The sequence below is a fragment of the Porites lutea genome, chromosome 7, assembly GCF_958299795.1.
Source record: "Porites lutea chromosome 7, jaPorLute2.1, whole genome shotgun sequence".
Taxonomy (NCBI): domain Eukaryota; kingdom Metazoa; phylum Cnidaria; class Anthozoa; order Scleractinia; family Poritidae; genus Porites; species Porites lutea.
Window position 1 is genome coordinate 10,846,208 of NC_133207.1, and position 19,755 is coordinate 10,865,962.

General features: G+C 38.1%; 1 protein-coding gene across 1 annotated transcript in view; it reads left to right on the forward strand.

The window, feature by feature from the left end:
• Positions 1–4,251: 4,251 nt before the first annotated feature.
• The window catches only part of LOC140943012 (alpha-actinin-1-like), a 28,358-nt gene continuing 12,854 nt past the window's right edge, over positions 4,252–19,755 (forward strand). The window contains exons 1-17 of the mRNA XM_073392042.1: positions 4,252–4,449; positions 4,616–4,850; positions 4,956–5,042; positions 5,133–5,220; positions 5,348–5,426; positions 6,845–6,926; positions 10,639–10,724; positions 11,792–11,884; positions 12,399–12,473; positions 12,660–12,815; positions 13,884–13,960; positions 15,628–15,757; positions 16,076–16,167; positions 16,805–16,850; positions 18,442–18,504; positions 18,582–18,644; positions 19,417–19,494. Of these exons, the coding sequence (XP_073248143.1) occupies positions 4,354–4,449; positions 4,616–4,850; positions 4,956–5,042; positions 5,133–5,220; positions 5,348–5,426; positions 6,845–6,926; positions 10,639–10,724; positions 11,792–11,884; positions 12,399–12,473; positions 12,660–12,815; positions 13,884–13,960; positions 15,628–15,757; positions 16,076–16,167; positions 16,805–16,850; positions 18,442–18,504; positions 18,582–18,644; positions 19,417–19,494 (1,626 nt within the window). The 5' untranslated portion in view covers positions 4,252–4,353. The remainder of the gene's footprint in view (positions 4,450–4,615; positions 4,851–4,955; positions 5,043–5,132; positions 5,221–5,347; positions 5,427–6,844; positions 6,927–10,638; positions 10,725–11,791; positions 11,885–12,398; positions 12,474–12,659; positions 12,816–13,883; positions 13,961–15,627; positions 15,758–16,075; positions 16,168–16,804; positions 16,851–18,441; positions 18,505–18,581; positions 18,645–19,416; positions 19,495–19,755) is intronic.

Consider the following 19,755-nt stretch of genomic DNA (forward strand, 5'->3'; position numbering starts at 1 on the left):
ATCCCAGAAACCCATTAGAGTGGAAGCGCGTGAGTCGCGCGCGCGAGGGAAGACAAAAACACGCTAGCATGCGCTTCCTACAAATCTCAGCATAACCGCGGCAATGACACGTCATATCCGCAGACCTTGTCCCTCGGTTAAAGAGCATTCTGCTTGATTATTCAGCCAGGTATAGTAAAGTTTAGGTCTCGGCACCCTCGATAGCAGCTCTCGCCCCCCCCCCCTTCTCCCCACAGGGGCATACCGCATATTCTCTCCTGGTTCACCGACTCGCCCAGTCTCCCTGATCTCATAAATCGAGAGTTAAATTTCTATGCCTATAATTTCTATATGTTTGCATCAATCGAAATCACGCGCATTTACAAGGCCTTAAAGCATTTTGCTGACTTGCAAGGATCCATCTGTGACATCTGTTATAAAGATCCCAAAAATAAAGGGACAAATCTCATAGTTTATTAGATATAATCGTGTAAAGTTTGCTTATCATTTTCACATAAATTATTACCTTAATTTGCAAACCACTGAATTTCTCGTATTGGGTGTTTACGATTTTGGTAAAACTCTGTTCAACGCAAGGCACTAATGCGCACTATATGTAGGTGAGAGATTTTCACGAAAAAATGCCGGCAACAGCAGAATTTCGACTCAGACCCAACAGAGGCGTGGCACTTTAACCAAGTGACATTTACTCCGATCGCCAAACATTTTATGCTATATTGTAGATTGATCTATATGTTATCAATGCTATATGTTGGACTCACGATCAAAGTAAAGGTGGGGATACCAGAGAGCTTCAAAGTAGGATGGTACCCTCACCAATAACTGGGTCGAGTCAACTTAAGGACCCACTAAAGGGGAGTCATTGTCCTAGACGGTCCTATAGGAGACCGTGGAAACTGGGACTAATTAAGGCCAGGTTCAAACGCCGAACTTATGGGCCGAACCTGTCCTATTACATTGAGTTAGTACGAGAAAAGTTCGGCATCTGAATCAATTAGGAACGGCTCGGCCGTTCTTTTCGCCTGGCCCGGCCGGGAATTTCGCCTTTTCAGCGACTTTGCAACCGCTTTGATTCAGACACCGAACTTCAACCTCGTCCCCAGGGCGCTTTTCCCTGGCTCCAAAGCAAGGGAAAAGCGCCCTGGGGACGAGGTTGACCGAACTTTTCATGTACCGAACCTAATGCATAAATTATTATAACGTATTTTGTAAGCAGTTTGACCGAAATGAGCATTTTTCGCGTTTTGAACTTAGTTTAGCTGCAATTAAGAACGACGTCTGAATCAGTAGTTCAGCCGCTCTTAATAATTTGGGTCGGCCTTAAACGTGTCAGTCCACGAATTCTATCGCTTGAAAGCGCAGATTACTTTGGAACAAGTGAACACCTCTGAGAGGGTCTCAATGGGGTGGTGGCTTTTACGGTTATCGGCTAAAATTTGGGCTCTTTTACGGCTATCATAGCCTCCCACGCAGGCGTTTTTAGGGGAGTTCGTTTTTCATCCCTACCCACAAACGATGAAAAACGAGCTCCCCTAAAAACGCCTGCGTGGGAGGTTAGGCTATCAGTTAATTTATTTCAGTTACGGCTAACTAAAAAGTTAAAAATTAACTTCTTTTGTTTCAAAGCGTTAAATATTAATAAACCTGTATTTTTTGTATCTTTAAGCAAAATAAAGGTCTTAGGATCATCTCGGGATGAAATAAATTATTCTTTTGAAAAATTTTAACATTGAAAGATCAATTTTAAGTATTCCAACTCTGATATTATTTTACCCATAGGAATGTCAACGGTTACTTTAAAAAAAATCTTCGTGGAAAAGCAAAAGCAGACATGCGAACGCCTAACTCGCGGCGAGGGCGCGACATCCAGGTATAACAAAAAAAAATAAAAAAATTCAAGGGTTCAGTTATATTTACGATAGGGAAGGACCCGTTGCCTTGTCCCTAGTCCGGAGTCCTCATTATTCTGCGCGGCTAAGTGCGTTTCAGGTCATGTGGTCCAAGCAAGTTTTGTCTCGGATACGCCATACAGGGGCTAGGCATGGTAATGTCTGGACTTGCTACCAGTCAACCTCTCAGCGAGCAACCAAGTTAAAAAGGGAGTTTTAGAAAGTGTGGGCAATGTATACCGTAACTTCAGAGAAAAACAGCGAATTATTACAGGGAATTGACGTTTATGGGCAACGTGTTTAACAAACCGTGTCTGCTTGTTGTTTCACTCAAGCACACGACCCTCTGAAAACAGCAAATATTCGGCTCCCCAACAAGAAGATCGGATTTTTCTATGGAAAAAATTAGTTCCCGCAAACATAATAAGTTTCTACGGGAGTTTTATTTTGTGATCCGCAGGATAAATCTCTTACAAAAACTTCATGCCACCCGGTATCTTAGAATTCAAGCTAAGAGTACTTACCGTTCAGCTGGCTTTCACCGACAAGCAACAGGGGTAGTTCCAGATCTAGCTGCAGCTGGGTCGATATAAAATAATTTTCTGTTTTGCCTCTGATTTTGGCGAGGCTTTACAGATTTTAGACTGAACTTCCTGGCTTGCTCGTTAAGGCCAGACTTTTCCACACTTCCACACCTTTGAGAAGTGTAGAACTAAGTAAAAGAATGACAGAGGTTTCGTGACCAGGGGAAAAGTGTGACATTATCCTGACTTTCAGACTTTTCCACACTTCTACACCTCTGAGAACTGCAGAACTAAGTAAAGAATGACAGAGGTTTCGTGCCGAGGGGGAAAGTGTTACATTATCCCTAGTTTGTCAGACTTTTTCACATTTCCACTCCACTGAGAAGTGTGGAACTAAGGATGAAAAAGCAAAGTAGGGATCTGGTGGCCAGCGCTGGACATATGTGCTGAGTGGTCGAAAAAAAAAAAAAAGAATCTTAATTAGCAAAACTGCGATTGTCAGGTGTTGTAAACTTCCATTGTATACAAGTAGTCGTGTGATGAGCATCCGGTTTATTTTCGGCGACGATTGAAATACTAGCCATGTAAGTCACTTTTTTTATCGCTTGCAATGATGTAATTTCTCTGGAATTGAGGCCCGTGAATTTTCGTTGTCGTCGCTAACACGCGATTAAATCAATTCAGAAACAAATAAAAAGTATTGACGTCGATAAAGTGGGAAGTAAAAAACCTCCAGCGAGTAAAAGCCGTTTCGTGTAGAATTAATCGGCTCCTCATTTCTCGATCTAATCTTGAAGTAAGCGAGAGTGACGCTGCTGTAAGAGCGTTCTTATTTCAACTCTTTATGAAGGCAAGAAAATTGTTTCTGTTTGACTGTAACCTGGCCAAAAAGGACCCAAATAACAAATGACTTTGGAGGACTTCCTTGAGTCCTATTTCCACAACTACCCCTAACTGACTCAAGAAAGAGGCCCGGGTAAAGAGGTCTGTTATATGATAATTTGCAAAATATGTACTGTACTTCAGTGCAACTTTTAACTTCTACTAGCGGGTATTTGGCAAAACCACACTACAGACTTGGGTACACTTTTAACTCCAGACACACGCTTTACGTTTACCCTGAAGAAAGCTGTAAACGTCTTCGCTAAATTTAACCCGCTTAAATTCTGATAGGTCTCGAAGTCTCTTTTTTTGTTTTCCCATTACATTTTTTGTGATTTTAGTTTTTGAAGTGCCCAGGTGGAATACACGTTTTAGCCATCCGAAAGTAACGATCCTAAAGTAGCGAGCCTCCGAGAGTAGCGATAGCAGAAGGGTGTTCAATCCAAAAGTTAAGAGGATCGTAGTTTCAGAACTTAACGGTATGTTTCTGTTTGGTCTAACTCTTTAGGAGTCGAATTTTTCAAAGTTCATGGGTACAGCTAATCCCCCGGAGCTAATCGAACTGGGCTAGTAGATAGGACAGCACAGTCGTTCGGACACCCGCAACAAGAGATCTGGGACCGAGGTTCGGGCAAGGCGTTGGTTTCTGGAAAGTCCCGCTAACTTTTCGGGCCGGAAATCAAACATTCAAATCGAAATGCAAAGAAAAAGAGCGCGCATCCTGGCTAACAAACTACTTCATTTTGTGCCATTAAGTGATAGTTTTATCATGTTAGATGCAAAACTATTGAGACATCAATCTTTAACGTAAACGAAGACAGCTTTCCGGCCCGTTAATTATCGGGACTTTCGAGAAACGGGCCCCAGGTTAGGTTCGCCGGGGTTCGCCGGGGTTGGTTCCGGGTTGGTTACTACGCATGCTTTTCACAATGACCGCTGCAAAGAAAGTCGTCGTCATCGTCGCTGCCGCCGCGCAGATCGCGTTGATCGCGTTCGACCGTTCTTGAGGTCGGGAGGTTCTATCTTTCTAAGGAGTTTCTGTTGTACATTGGTTTCTGATGGCTGCTGACGATCAAGAGTATTATGGCTATTATTATGCCACTGAAGAAGACAGAGGGTTACTTGATCCAGCATGGGAAAGACAACAGCGCAAGGTAATCCCTAGGAAACCGAATCGTGACTAGTGTAGTGTATTGGTGTTATCTACAAAATGAAGCAGAATTACTGCATGATTGATTTCCCTCTTATCACGGAATCCTTTATTATTGCAACGAGCTAAATGCGTTAACAGCAATATTTTGCCTACTATTGTATCCGCAGACCTTTACAGCTTGGTGTAATTCTCATTTGAGGAGGATAAAAGTGCAGATTGAGCAAATGGAGGAAGACTTCAGGGACGGCCTGAAACTCATGGCGCTATTGGAAGTAATATCGGGAGAAAGACTCCCCAAACCTGAAAGAGGGCATTTGCGGTTTCATAAGATTTCCAACGTTAATAAAGCACTAGATTTTGTGGCCTCCAAAGGCGTAAAACTTGTGTCCGTTGGAGCGGAAGGTATGTTTTGGGGGTGTTGCTCAGACAAACTTCAATAGGCTATGTTCGTCATGTCTTGATTTTAATATTTTTGAGCATCTCTAAACTTATATATTTCTCCCATAGAAATTGTGGATGGTAACCTTAAAATGACTCTAGGAATGATATGGACGATAATTTTGCGGTTTGCAATTCAAGACATAGCTGTAGAAGGTAATTTTTTGGTATAAGGACGCTTTTTCAAAAGCAAGGAAATGTATGCGTATTTTAAGTGAAATGTGTTTCATTTTCCGCGTTATTTAGAGTCGTTTGCAAAGGATGGATTGCTCCTTTGGTGTCAGCGTAAAACAGCTCCATACAAAAATGTCAACGTGCAAAATTTTCACAGGAGGTAAATTCAAATTATAAAAAAATAACGTAAGTTGCCTTTATTTCCTGGCTATGTTAACACGAACGTTAGTCTATTTCAGAGGTCATTAGAATGCACAAACATGATGTTGTTGCTGATTTTATTGCAGCTTTAAAGATGGCTTGGCGTTTTGTGCTCTTATTCATCGTCATCGTCCGGACCTTATCGATTATAATTCGCTAAGCAAGGTAAAGTTGTAGACGATGTCGTCCCTACTCCCCGCGTAGTTGTTTTGTGTTTGTGGACATAGCACTTCATTGGGTGTGTCACACATTGTATGCGTGTCATGTCTTGTCAGGCGTGATTAGAATTTATTTTTTGATCATTATGTTGCTATTATTAAAAAACGTTTGTGGCAGATTCTTATCAGCACTTTAACTGAGATTCACTTAATTTTCAACCTTAAACAACGAACTTAAGCTTAGTTCTTGTTGTTTGAACTGATAGAAACTTACTTGAGCTTGTGCGTTTTGAATTTGGTTGCATTTGGGATTACTCGCATTTCACTATTGTCTTCAATATTCAATTATGATACTGCCCTTGAAAGGAGACTTTAAATTTGTATTGTTAATGAACTACAGAGGTTAGACCTGTGCTTTTATTTTTTATACACAGTTGTACCATTGTAAGTTGCTTTTAATCATTCAGGTCGAACATTCTGCATTTTTTTCATAACAGAAAGTCCTCCCGTTTTTCCACTTATGCAAAATATCATGTAAAGTGACTGAAGGGTTTTTGCTTATTATGTTTAAATTATAAAAATAAATTTCTCTTAAAAGTGTCGTCTTCAAAACTGAAAACAGTAAGTAGTATAGGAAAAATACACACATAATCTGGTTTATTTAAACGAGGCAAATTATCAATTTAAAAAGCTAAAAGCAAAGTAAAAAGGTTGAAAAGACTACACATACCTAACTGGTTTTACATGATTGCTGTAAAGGAAACTGAAAATTAGCAAGCTAACCAGTATATTTCCCTTTTGAATTGACTGCTGTTGTGGTATCCCTGTCAATTAAGCATTATTCTTTGTTTCAGTATTTATTGATTATCATTCTTTTTTTATCTTTTTCTCTCTTTACCATGTAATAGGTGAAGCTAAGAAAATAAATGAAATGAATAAATAAAGTGACTGAGCTAGGTTATTCTTTGTGTTTTTTTCCAAATCTTGACACTTCTATAAGAAAAACTTTGATTGCAGTAATCTGTATGTGTTTTTGGAAGAGAAAGCTTGAAATCAGGGTTTTGTAAATTATACTTAGTGTGGCAAGGTGTAAAGAGATCTAAGAAGAGGCAAGCCCATGGAGGGACTTGAGCACACATAGCTTTCTTCTTTTTTTAACATACAGCAAGAGTCTCCCAGTTAATTCTATAGTCTCGTGTATACTATGAGTATTTCAATCATAAGCACATCTGAGAGGATTCACATTTCTAGTGATATTGCAGGAAGAATGGTGTCTATAAATTGTGCTGCTAATGTGGTTTATTTTCCACACCCCAAACTTTGCAGTGTAGCAGGAGCGCTAGCAATTTTTTGCTTTTCTTTTTTCTTGACAAGTTTATTCAGTGTAGAAGGCACTCACCAACTATCATTGCTTGTTTTCAACAGGAGAATCCTTTGGAAAACCTGAATTATGCCTTTGACGTGGCTGAGCAACATTTGGACATTCCTAAAATGCTTGACGCTGAAGGTCAGTTTGCAGAATAGAGTTCTACATGGTGATCTGATTATTTACTTAGCCGTCTTTGTCACAACATATATTAACATATATTAGCATAACATATTATCAGTAAATCTTTTAGAATAATTGAGCTTTCTGTGGATTTGGTCGAAGCGTAAACCAGCTCTTCTTTCCGTGTTTTTTTGTTTGCCCCTTAATTTCAGCCTAGCATGCAGCCAAATTTTATTGTTTTTAATACTTAAGATGCCAAGACAGCGTGGGAATGCCCTGTTTCTAAAACAACAATGGAAACGATTTTATCTTTTCTTTTTTATATTAATTTTAGTTATCTTATGTACAGGAAAGAAAACAATCATAAGTTACGTTTTAGCTAAGCAGACACAGCAGCCAAAACCCATAAAAGTATTAAATTTGCATACTTGAATACAGCAACTTCCATTTTATACAGAAATAAATTGCCCTGCATTGCCAGTCGCACTCTGCGCCTGTCAGAGAAGTATTAACAGCTTCTCCTAAAAACCATACTTAATAAACCATTCTATCTGAAAGGAAACATTTTAAAACTGTTCTGAGATGTGATACAAATCAAAATGCGTCCCGCTTGTCACGTTCAAACTGATGGATTATGTTACAAGTGAAATCATGCAGAACAATCTTTAAACATCGATGCACGCCTTTTTTTTGTACAAAAGACATTTTCTGTAGGGTTTAGTAAACTCTGACTCAACCAGCCAACACCGTTATGAAAAATTTTTCTTCCTACTAAACTGAACACTGTGCTTGAAGTGAGAGTGCCCAGCCTGGCGACCAGCAATTTCTTTTCACTTGCCCAAAGCTAAATTTTAGTTACCTCAGGCGACTGGGTGCAGTTAGAGCACAGCCTTGTAGCATTTGGGTAGCTGCCTACTGCCAAGGTCCAGCCCTGTTTGTTGCAGGTTTGCTGAACATTGACAAAAGTGGTTTGTGTGCTGTCATGATGGTAAACCTCGAAGCACCATGAAGGTTCTCCCAAAACTAGCAGTTTGCTGACAGAAGAGACTCACAAAGCAGTTTCCCATCTTGGAATTTTTGTGTCAATGTGGTGCTGTCTTCCTCAACCTTTTGCTTCTGTGTGGTGCTGTTTTGCCTAATCCTTGCCCTGGTGTTTCCTAGTTTCTCCAGCCTTGCGTTTCACCAACTCCTCATAGAAAACTGCCAACTTCATGAATAGGTTGAAAGGGCTCTACCCCAACTCAATCACAAAGGAATGGAGCGACATGGCAGTGTAACTCCACAGTATAAATGATCTCGTTAAATTGTTGAAACTTGGGGAGTTATTCGAAGCAGCTAGATTTGCAGCTCAGATATTGTTAATAAATGTTAATGGGATTCATATTGATAATTTTCTCATTGAAAATCCTTGGTGGACATTACACAATTTTTCGAAAAGGCCTTTACTTAAATGGTGGGAGTGTATTAACAGCAGTTTCCAACAAGTTGATAGCAACCGATGAAAGTACTTGTTATTGGAAATAAACCCCTACTTCATTTGATCCATTTATGGAGACCAAATGGTGCTTTCGAACCCTTGGAGTGTCTGGATCAAACTTTTTCCAGGCTCACAGTGAAATCTCTCCTAAATGTAGTACTAACTAGCAATTTCAATTTGCCAGATGTGCTCTGGGACAAAGAAGGTGGCTACTTTCTAAAACCAAGCCCTGCCCATGGTACGGAAGTAAACACCAAGCTGCTTGATATTAAAAATGACCACTCTATGTTTCAGCACATGAAACAAGCTACACACAAAGGAAACATTCTTGATTTAGTACTCACAACTAACCCAAACCTAGTACAGAATGTCCAGGTGGTTTAGGGTATGAATGATCACAATGCAGTTCTTGTGGATATTGCTCTGAAACCGTCCATTAACAGAAAACAAGTGAGGAAAGTTTTGCTGTATAAAAAGGATGATGTAGAATTGGATAGAAATGACTTGAAACTACAAGGTCTAGACAATTATCTCACTGACAATCAAGTGATGAAAAAGCTTTATCCTCTTAAGAAATTGGGATCGAGCTGGAATGTACCATGGATGAATAGCTGAATCAAGCATATAATAATGCAAGAAGCCAGTAGTCTGGTAGCTCTTCAGAACCTCTAATATGGGTTGCAGCTGTTTTTTTTCTGTGGCTAGGTTCCATTGTTAACTTTGTTTGTTTATTGTTTTCCTAACCGGTTGTGAACCAATCCCTGTGAGGACTTCTGACGGCTGTAAGACTGCCCAAAGAAACAGAAACTGTCACTCAAACCTAATGGCCAACTGAAGCTGATTGGAAGAAGTTTAAAGGTCTATGCAAAACAACTGTTAAAAGGTTGACTTGTGCATATGAGAAGTACTTTTTGGAACCCCTGATGACCGATAACAAGGACCATGATACTTGTAAACCTACGACGACCAAGCGATTTTGGACCTATATAAGATCTAAAGTCATGACAACATTGGTGTTGCTCCCTTGGAGTTCAACAATGATGTCCTGTCCAACAGTCAGGGGAAAACAAATTTACTAATCTGTTTTTACCAAAGAAGATCTGCAAAACATCACCCCTGAAGCTACTAGCCTGTAACCCTAGCCTGGCAGGGATAACAAAACTTCAGAAGGTGGACTGCAAAAAGCTAATGGACCTGATGGAATCTCTTGCTACAAATTAAAGGAGGCCTGGCTAAGACAATGGCTTATGTGTCAAAGCCAGTCAGTTGCTATTGATGGGGACAACTCCCTGGAAGTGCAAGTTCTTTCTGGGGTCCCCGAGGGGACAGTCCTTGGCCGCCTTGCTTTTCTCTTATGCATCAACTACCTAGCAAACATTGTACCTCAAGCATGCACTGTTTGCTGATGATACTTTATTTTATTGAGTCTTATAATGATGCCAACAACCTGCAGTCAGATCTAAGAGCACTTCAAGAATGGGCCCAGAAATGGCATATAAAATTTAAGTCCAGTAAGTGTCACATCCTAAGAGTGTTGTGGAAGCAATATCCGAGTTTAACTACATCCCAAATGGAAAACTGTTCGATTTGGTCACCCACTAGCCCATCTAGAACTGTCTAAAAGCCTTGACTGGAGCCATCATATAAATAGCAAGTTAAGCGAATGGAACTGATACTCAGATTTCTCTGGCAAACCTGAGCAGTTGTGCCAAGAGAGTAAAAGAAGTAACCTACATTTACAAAGTCCTTGTTCGGCCTCGTGTGGAATACGGCCACCCAGTTTGGGACCCACATTTAAAAAAAATATATGATTGACCTGGATACCACTGAAGGAATGAAGAGCAATCTTGCGGGTTAACCATATTCCACAAAGCAATTCACGATGATGGTAGCCTGGCTTTCCCAGATTTTGTTATGAAACATACAAGGCATTTAAGGAAGTTTAGCCAGAACAAGTTTATTGTACGGCTAGCAAATACTGAGACATTTGAACATGGTAGTGTCCATCTAGAAAACTGGTTACCTCCAGTCTAAACCAGCTAATTTTTGTCAAAACATATTTATATTGTGTGCACACTGCAGACTCCCTTACAGATTATCCCTTTCCCGCGTCCAGAGTCTGTACAGACCTACGTACACTGAAAACCTAAACAAATAGAACTTACTGCATCAATAAGGTTTTCAGTTTTTATAGATATGGCAGTTGCAGCAGTGAATGGAAATAATATGAAAGTTATTGACAAACTGTTTTAGATATGGTTAATCAAGAAAAACCTGATGAAAGAGCTGTTATGACATATGTCTCTTCTTACTACCATGCATTTACAAGCTCACAAAAGGTAATTACCAAATAATACAACAAACTTGATGATCACTTATCTGAGTGTCTTTTATGCCATGTTTTCTATAGCACTCTAGTTCATTGTTGAAAGGCTATTTTACAGGGTAGAACTTCTGGGAACCATTAATACATAGTGAGCAAATGTCTGGGTAACTGCAAGATGCTCAATTGTGTGTGGAAATTTATTTTCATTCAAAAACATTTCTTTAGGTTGGCTTACTACAGTTTTTGCACACCCTAAGAAAATACCTGATATCTTTTTTTTGAACAAACACAACTGCAGTTTTATTCAAAACTGACAATATTATTTCATTAAAATGCTTGTAGCTTGTTTGTACTTCTATAATAATATTCATGTAATCTTTGAGAAGATGCTGGAGTTAATCTCACTAATGAAGTGTCTATAACTCATATTTTCCATCTGTATCAAGTGTACACAAGTGAGTTTTCTAGAAAAAATACAATGTATCCATCAAAATGTGTAAACTACATATTAACACAAATTAACTATCAGAGCAAAAAACACATTGGAAAATTTTTTACAACCACTTAAATGTGCACATACTGAAAATTGAATTATAACAGCCAAGGTGAGAGAAAGAATCCTCTAAAAGGTCTTTTTTTCAGTGTTCTTCGTAACTTGAGCTTAGTTAGAACTCAGTTATCTTATTTTATCATTTTCCAAAACTCATTTTGAAGGCTTGTTGGAATTTCTTTTCAAGGATGACACCCTAATAGAAACCCCTTGCAGCTTTTAGTTTGAATATTATTTTGAAGTTTTAGATTTCAGAATTTTTGTAACTTTTGTCATTAAATCATAACTTCAGGTTAAGGTGTTTAAATTTTATCATAGTTAATTCATAATCTTAGCAATTAGTAATTCAAACTTTTAACATAATTTTTTGTTTTAGTTTCTGCCTTAATTTCCCTGTGGGATATCTGTTAGCCAGCCATATGGCTAAACATACAATATATTCACCACGTAAAATAAAGTGTCTGTGTCTGTGTCTGTTCAATATCATTATCTTGTGACGACTGTTATAACAACTCTGTGTTTTTTAATAGGCTGACACAGCAGCCAAACGAATTGGGAAAGTGCTTAATATCAATAGAGGCAATGAAAAGATGATGGAGGACTACGAAAATATGGCCAGTGATGTATGTACACTTATTAAGCACTTGATTCCCTTTAATACACAAGTCCTCAGCCAGTGTCTTACTAAGAATTACCCATATACAGATAATATACATTGAAACTGTAGCAGCCCATACATGTAGCATTATAGTGATCAGGAGAGTGAAATAACAGATTGAGTCAGGTGCCACAGTAGGGAGCTTTACATCAAGAACATGACAGATCTGTGTTTTTCACAGCAAAGGCTTCCTGCACATGCTTCACCGTGTCATGAGTTAAATATAATGCATATCAATTGCCCTTGTTTTGAACAAAATAAGTAAGAATATGTACAACCTAGAGTCTTGTACTAACTTCCTGGAGAAATTTGCACCACAACCCCAGCAAAGTTGTGACATATTTTGCCTTGTAGCCAGTGTGATTTTAATTTTTTCCAGCAATTATCTTACCCACATTGATGAGCTCCATGGGGCAACTACAGTTTTTTCTCAGTTGTGAGATTGACTCATAGTGCTTCTGTGAAATTATTTTTTGTAGCTTCTTGATTGGATCAACAAGACTATGCCATGGCTACAGAACAGAAACAGTGATGGTACATTAAATGACATGCAGGTACAGTTCATTCAGATGTGTATAACATCTCATCACACTTCAGGTCTGGCTTCTTGAAGGATTTATGTTGATTCCAAAACATAAATCTGTTGATTACAGCATGTCTTTTTCGTGCTGTACAATGGACATGCGCATGACAAAGTGTATTTTAATTTTGAATTATTAAAGATGGCTTTTGTTGTTTAGAAAAAGTTAGATGATCTTCGAGTATACCGGAGAAGTGAAAAGCCTCCTCGTGTAGAAGAGAAGGGAATGCTGGAGACCAACTTCAACACCTTGCAGACCAAGTTGCGGTTAGGAAACCGACCTGCATACCTCCCTACAGAAGGGAAAATGATAAGTGTTAGTTGTGTTCTTTTCCATTGGTAACTAGACCACCTAAGGCAAGTTCAATTACATGTAATGTTGGCAGAAATTTTTTCATGTACCTGAGGTTTGTTGTTGGTGTGTTCAGGAATACCAGTACTGTTGGTAAGAAATGTGGGCAAACATTGGAGTTTCGCTTAAAGATGCAGTTGATGCTAAGAACTCCCTTTACAATAAGTGGATAATAAAATGTGTGTATGACTAAGATAGCCCTTTTAGTTCCAGTATAAACAGAAGAAATCGCAATGGAATTATGAATGTGGAAATTAAATTGAACAACACAGTCAACAAGACTCAGATTGAATTCCACTATTATATTTAGAAGGAAGATTGCTTAGATAAGCTCCCAATGAAAACAGTAATACCCAACAATGCTAAATGTGGCAACTGCATAAAGTCTTAAATTATGGTCATTCAGTCTGTCATTCAATCCATGTTCAATAATCCAAGGTCATTGAGACTCAAAGGTGAATCTTGAAAAAGCTTACTTTAAAGTTTATTGAAGCTTCAGATGGCAAGTGATGTAGCATGCTTGGAAACATATTATATTAAAATCACTTTAGTGCTAAAAATAATTACTCAAAAATATGAGAGATAGAAAGCAAACAATTTTAAAACCTGGTTTAACTAAACCGACATGGCATGGGTTTATAGACTATGCAATTACTTGTATTTACCGGCGGCTCGTCCGCCACTAAGCTGAGATCAGGCTATACAGCTTTTGTTTCACTTGGTAATAGATTCATGGTGGGCAAGTTGAATTGAAAAGTCCGCTTCTGTTACAGAAAATTACATGTGGATGTGTTAATGAATCAAAGTATCAAACAAACATTGTTCCAAATACCTCAGAAATTTACATTCAGGTGATTACCACAGGGGTTTTAGATGAACCTTCATCTCAGCACCAAGGACGCTTCCCAGTAACGTGGACAGATTTTGCTAAGACCCTGCTGTACTGTCTAAGAAAGTGCACCAGACTACCCCACTAAGAATTCATCATTATAAACCATTGCTTGCTTTGTCTTTGGTTACCTTCTAATCTAGGACATAAACAGAGCTTGGGGGAATTTGGAATCAGCAGAAAAAGATTATGAAGACTGGTTGTTAACAGAAATGAGACGGTAAGACCATAACATTATAATCTTTAACAAAACTGTTGAGAGAGTTGCGCTTTCATTGTCCTCCCAGAGTTTGCGGCCAAACATGTATATATTTGCAGAATTTATGAAAAAGTAAAGAATAAAATATGTTGTTACAATGAAGGAATTTTGAATCTCAATTTGAACACATAAGGTGTGCTTAGTTGTGTCAGGTAATAATTATTACATTTTTTATTGTAACCTCCAAGCTACATCAGAAAATACCCTTAAAAATAGCAGAATTATTTCTGTAAACATCTTTATTTTCATCAAATGGCATGGGGGGGGGGGGGGGGGGGCAGATATAGGGACAACTTTTTTTACTAAAACTTATAATATAATTTTTTGAAATGTGGACAGTGTTGCCCTTTTTTGTAAGAAGCAAGCCTTTTTTTATCATTTTTGGGTGTGTTTTTGCAGTGTCTTGAACTCATCCAGAGGCAACAATGTATGATTTGTTTATGAGCAACTTGTTCTCCTTATCAGGTGGTAACTGGTAAAATTTACCACCTGAAGCAACACTTCTTTCCTCTTGCAAACGCTTGAAGGTTTACTAACATTAAATAAAGTAGAATTTAAAAAAAAGGTAGTTGTGATCTGAGCGGATTCTCAGAAGGAAAATGAATAAATATGTCTGGAAAAGTACTGAAGTATACACAGCTTTTCTTTTTATGGGTCATGCATTTTGGAAAGAGAACATTGGAGACGGGGTGAAATAATTTAATAGTTGTCTTAAGATAACAATGGCCGATTTGCATAAAATAGGTCGTAAAATGAGAGAATGACATTTCAAAGAACTCAGCTCCTAAATTTCTCAGTGGGGGTGGGGCTGTGTCCCTCTTTTTTTTCATTTGTTTATTTTTCATTTTTTTATTCCAGACACACAAACAATAATATTACAATACATTACATTTACAATACATTACAATAAATTCTAATTATCGTTTACTAGATTTTACCTTAGCTTGAAACAGGTAACGGTTATTGTTTAGAGAAGGGCAAAAAGTGAAATAAAAATAAAAAGAAAGACAAAGTCCACAAAAATACTATAGTTTATATATTAACAGTTAAGAGAAGACTGCCTGCCTTATGTTCCTCCATTTCCCATCTACCCGTTTGTCACTTGCACTTTAATAAACTGTGTAAATCAAATTATTTTCTGTGGGACATTGTTTGAAAGTAGCCCATTCCTTCCTAAAGGAGGCTAAGTTATTATTATCAAAGGCAATCTGTTTCTCAATTTCCATGGAGCATATGACTAACTAACCTCTTTTCATTATCCCCTATCCCCACCCCCCTCGAAAAAAAAGGTGCACCTCTGACGCAGATTTTTTTGCCTTACTGGCTGTGAATGGTCCCATACCTGCTGCGTTAATTAAGGAAGAACACTGTTATGAGACATGTTATTGATTGTATGCTATACTTCTTATTGGTAAGCAAACAACCAACAACCTCCATGGCCCCTTTTGGAATAAACGTAAGGGGAGAAGTGTGTATGTGTTATTTTCTTTTGAAATTGATTTTGTCTTTTTGGGATGGTGGCCTTAATTTATGATTTTGACCAAACCTCATGTGATCAATGACTTCATAACACTGGAGCAATTCTCAGTTATGTGCCCTGAGTTCTTTGGTTTTTCCCTTTTCAACAGCATGGAACGACTGGATCATTTAGCAGAGAAGTTCAAACACAAATGTAATATTCATGAAGCATGGACCTCTGGAAAAGTTGATACTTTAAAAACAGATGATCAGGAGAAGGCTACTTTGGCTGAAGTGCTGGTAGATAATCAGTCTTAGCACTAAGTAATGTGACTTCAAAAAGAAGCAACAGTAAATTAATAATATTTAGAGAAGGCTATATCCATATCTATGTCTATGTTTTTCAGCTAACACATTTCAGTAGGCACTGTTTGTAATAGTTACTGCAGTAAGAACTTCTACCCACATCTGCCATGTCCACAGATTCTACAATTTGCAGTTGAAGGGGTGTTAATGCATTGCAAGCAAGGAACTACTGATTTAATAGACAAAATTAATTTACTAATTAAGGGAGAGTTTAATTAAAATGCTAAGGCTTGTGTTCATGTTATGTTTTAGGCCTTGAAGAAGAAACATGAGGCATTTGAAAGTGATCTAGCAGCTCATCAGGACAGGGTTGAGCAAATTGTTGCAATTGCTCAAGAGCTTAAGTAAGCATTACCATCATGATAAAGCACTTCTAGTTGTTAACCTTCAAGAAAGCTCATACCTTCACCCCTACACAGCTGGGATTGAAAATAATAATGTTATGGCACTTTTTTTGGTGTGTTTCCTGTGATATGTGTTCGGCTCCTGAACACTATTGGTAGTCCCATACAATCTCATTTTGGTCTGTATTAGGATTGTGTTTATATGTCAAACAGAATAAATACTTACATGCCAATGATCAGGGTCTTTAATTAACTGAGAAGAAAGTGCTGCCTTTGTAATGACATCCTCCAAACAGACCTTCTAGTCTTCGTGGATAAGAACAAAAAAACATAGGTCCTAGCCCACAGCACTTTCATTTTTCTGGTTCTTATGGGATGTAACAGAACCCACACCACTGTTCGGAAAGAGTAGGGGGCGTAGATCCCGGTAGTGTGGCTAACCTTTCCTGGGCTGGTGGACAATATCTGTGAGGAGAGATCTTAACATAGGGTTAGCCTCATGATGCTCCTTCAGGTGTTGTAATGGCTACCTGTAAACAGTGTATTTACATGTATGTAAAGGTATTTGAAAGCAATTGGAATGATTTGGTACCCTCATCGAGGCCATTACATGTAATCATTATATTTTTGTTTTTAGTGCACTGGGTTACAGCGATGTTGCCTCTGTAAATTCAAGATGTCAGGTAAGAATCTCTTGAGTCATAAATAAATGAAGCGCTTGGTGTGAGAAAGTCCCTTTGATAATCTGGTAACTTTGGAAAGTATTGCGGTAAACAAAATAATCAGTATTAAAAGACCAATTTTGATGTATTAAAATTCAGACTTGGCACTGAGCCCTGAGGGAAATGAGTCATCTTGAGGCTCAGCAATGAGTAATACACTTCTTTTGGCCTCAGTGCCAAGTCTGAATTTTAATGTATTGAATTTTTTTGGTTTGTCCTTTAGTACAGGGTCCTTTCAGAAATTGATAGGCCTATCGAGTTTGTGAGAATGCATCCTAATCCTAATCCTAATTTTCTGTAAGTGACGAACGTGGATCCGTGATCAATGATTACCTCTAGTATGGATAGCATTATTTTATGCATTCTTACCCCTTTCCTATTGTCATCAATGTTGTTGTGTCTTGGTGGAGCACATCTTTCTGGCATTTTTTGAGCTCTTAACAGGTGCTTCAGTTTGTGAATTGTATGTTTTGTTTTTCTAATAGAGGTCCCAGGGGAAGTTGACCCTTTGTCTTTCTTTAAATTATGTGTAGATATGCCCAGGAATAAGATGCGAGTTGAAAGAAACATGGCGTATTTGAAGTTTTTATAAAATTTTGTTACAAAAATTATCATTTCAGGGCTAAAACGATTTTTGGACAGTGGCCGGTCATGTTGTGCGGCCAAGCAAATTTTAGGTCGGTCATGCTAGCCTGGTTCTGACAGGTCAAAATATTGAAAAGCTTTGAAAATATTTATTTGAAAGTAATAACCAATTTTAAAGACAAAAATATTGCTTCATATGCTCAAAATACTTGTTGCATTGCAAAATAAGGAAAATTCAAAAATACAGGGTACGTTATTCACCTGATATTCAAAGCATTAAAAAAATGCATTTTATTGCAGATGATAAAACATGCAACAAACACAGAACTTTCTTTCTTTCTTCTTTTTTTCTGTTTTATAAACTATTGCTCGTGTGTTGTTACTCCTGTCCAGGCCACTCCACAATTGATGCTGTAATAATTGCTTGTTGATAGCAGACGATAATTGATGCGATATTGTATTGTTTTCCATTTTATTTTAGTAACCAGCTTATTGGCATTCACAAAGCTGTGAACATGAACATCTCAATTTATGACTGGGATCATTACGGTTCTGGGAAACTGCCCACCTACCCCTCCCCTATTTTTGTATGATTTAACTGTTTTTGTAATTTACAGAATTAATGTGAATAAATTTAGTTTGGCCGTTATTAATTTTAAAGCCATGCACTTGACCGGTCAAAATGACTGGCCAGCTTTCATTTTGAGCCCTGGGTCCAGTTGTTTCAAGGTCGACTAGCACTAACCTTTGTCCATCAAAGTTTGGACAACGGTAGTTAAGCAGAATTTGCTTTGTAAGGTCTCACTTCTGAATTCAAATTTTGTACTAACCCTGGATTATCTTAACCCAGCTTTGAACAACCCGGCCCTGTGTGTTTGTTCCTGAAGTGACTTTCATTAAACAACTTATTTTCAATTTTGGTTAGTTGCACTTAAGCTCAGTTTTTAAAGTACCTGTGTTTTTTTAGACAATATGTGATGAGTGGAAAGATCTTGGAACCCTTACAGAAGAGCGTCAACAAAAGATTGAGGTTTGCGAGAATATTAATTTAAATGTTGGCTGAGTGTGTGTTGTTGTCCAACACTTGACTTTCTTTGTTAACTGCAGGAACGTCAGAAGTTACTTGAAGCATTGGACAATCTGTACCTAGAGTTTGCCAAAAAAGCAGCGGTATGACATTTTGACATTTTTTGTCTCATTTGATTTGCTTGCATTGCATTGCATTGGGTAATATCAAGTTGTGGAAAGGTTGATGAACAGTTTTACATCTTTTTAAGAAAACCAAATGGCACTGTGACTTTTTAAAAAAGCTAATTTTTTTAATCTTTTGAATAGTTCCCCGTGATCATTTAGGTTTTTAGTAGAGGAAATTTTTTGTGGCTTTTTATCGTTTCACACTTGTTTTTTGTCTTTATATATATTTTTTTCAGGACCTCTCTGAAAATCACCCTGGTGAGAGAGTCTCCTGGATAAAAATGAGTGTTATTATCAATGTTTTTATACCGTTTCGCACCAAACGCGTGCTTTGACGGAAGGAAATGAACATGCTGACAGACAATGTTCCTTTCACAAGGGTTCCACAAACCAATGAGCACATGCTATTAATACTCTTCCACTAAGTGCTTTTCATGTATTTTGATGGCCAATTGCTATCTACCATATGGCAATGAATGTTTTGGGATGAGAATCAAAAGTGGAATTGAAGTTGCCTAGTGCGGCAGTTGCAGTCAAAGTAAATTTTGAACTGTGCAATAACAAGATTAGAAATCTTAACTGAAGGGCTGGACATTTTGTCAGAAATTTGCATGGTTTAGCATAACTGAGTAGTTGAACCTCAGGACTTGAGACTTCAGCAAATCGAAACAGCATTCAGTGCCAGACTCAAATTGTGAGTCCAATGCTGTACTGACCAGTCTCGTATGTTTTTTTGTTCCCTTTGAAGCCATTTAACAACTGGCTCGAAGGCGCTCGTGAGGATTTGATGGACATGTTCAGTGTACACACTGTGGAGGAGATAGTGGTATGAAGTGGCACAGTTATCTCTTTGTCATTTTTATTACTTTTTGAAATGTCATACTTTCTTAATTTGTTTTTATTTATTTATGGTAACATCTACCTAGAGCCTTGAAAACTAAATTACAAATGTTGAAAACCGCACTAGTGATGGCTCAGTCAGTAGAACATGTGACTGCAGAGCGGGAGGTCACGGGTTCATTTCCCGGGGGCCGTCCAATACTCAGGGTCTTAAAATAACTGAGAAATGAAGGTACTCCCTTTGCAC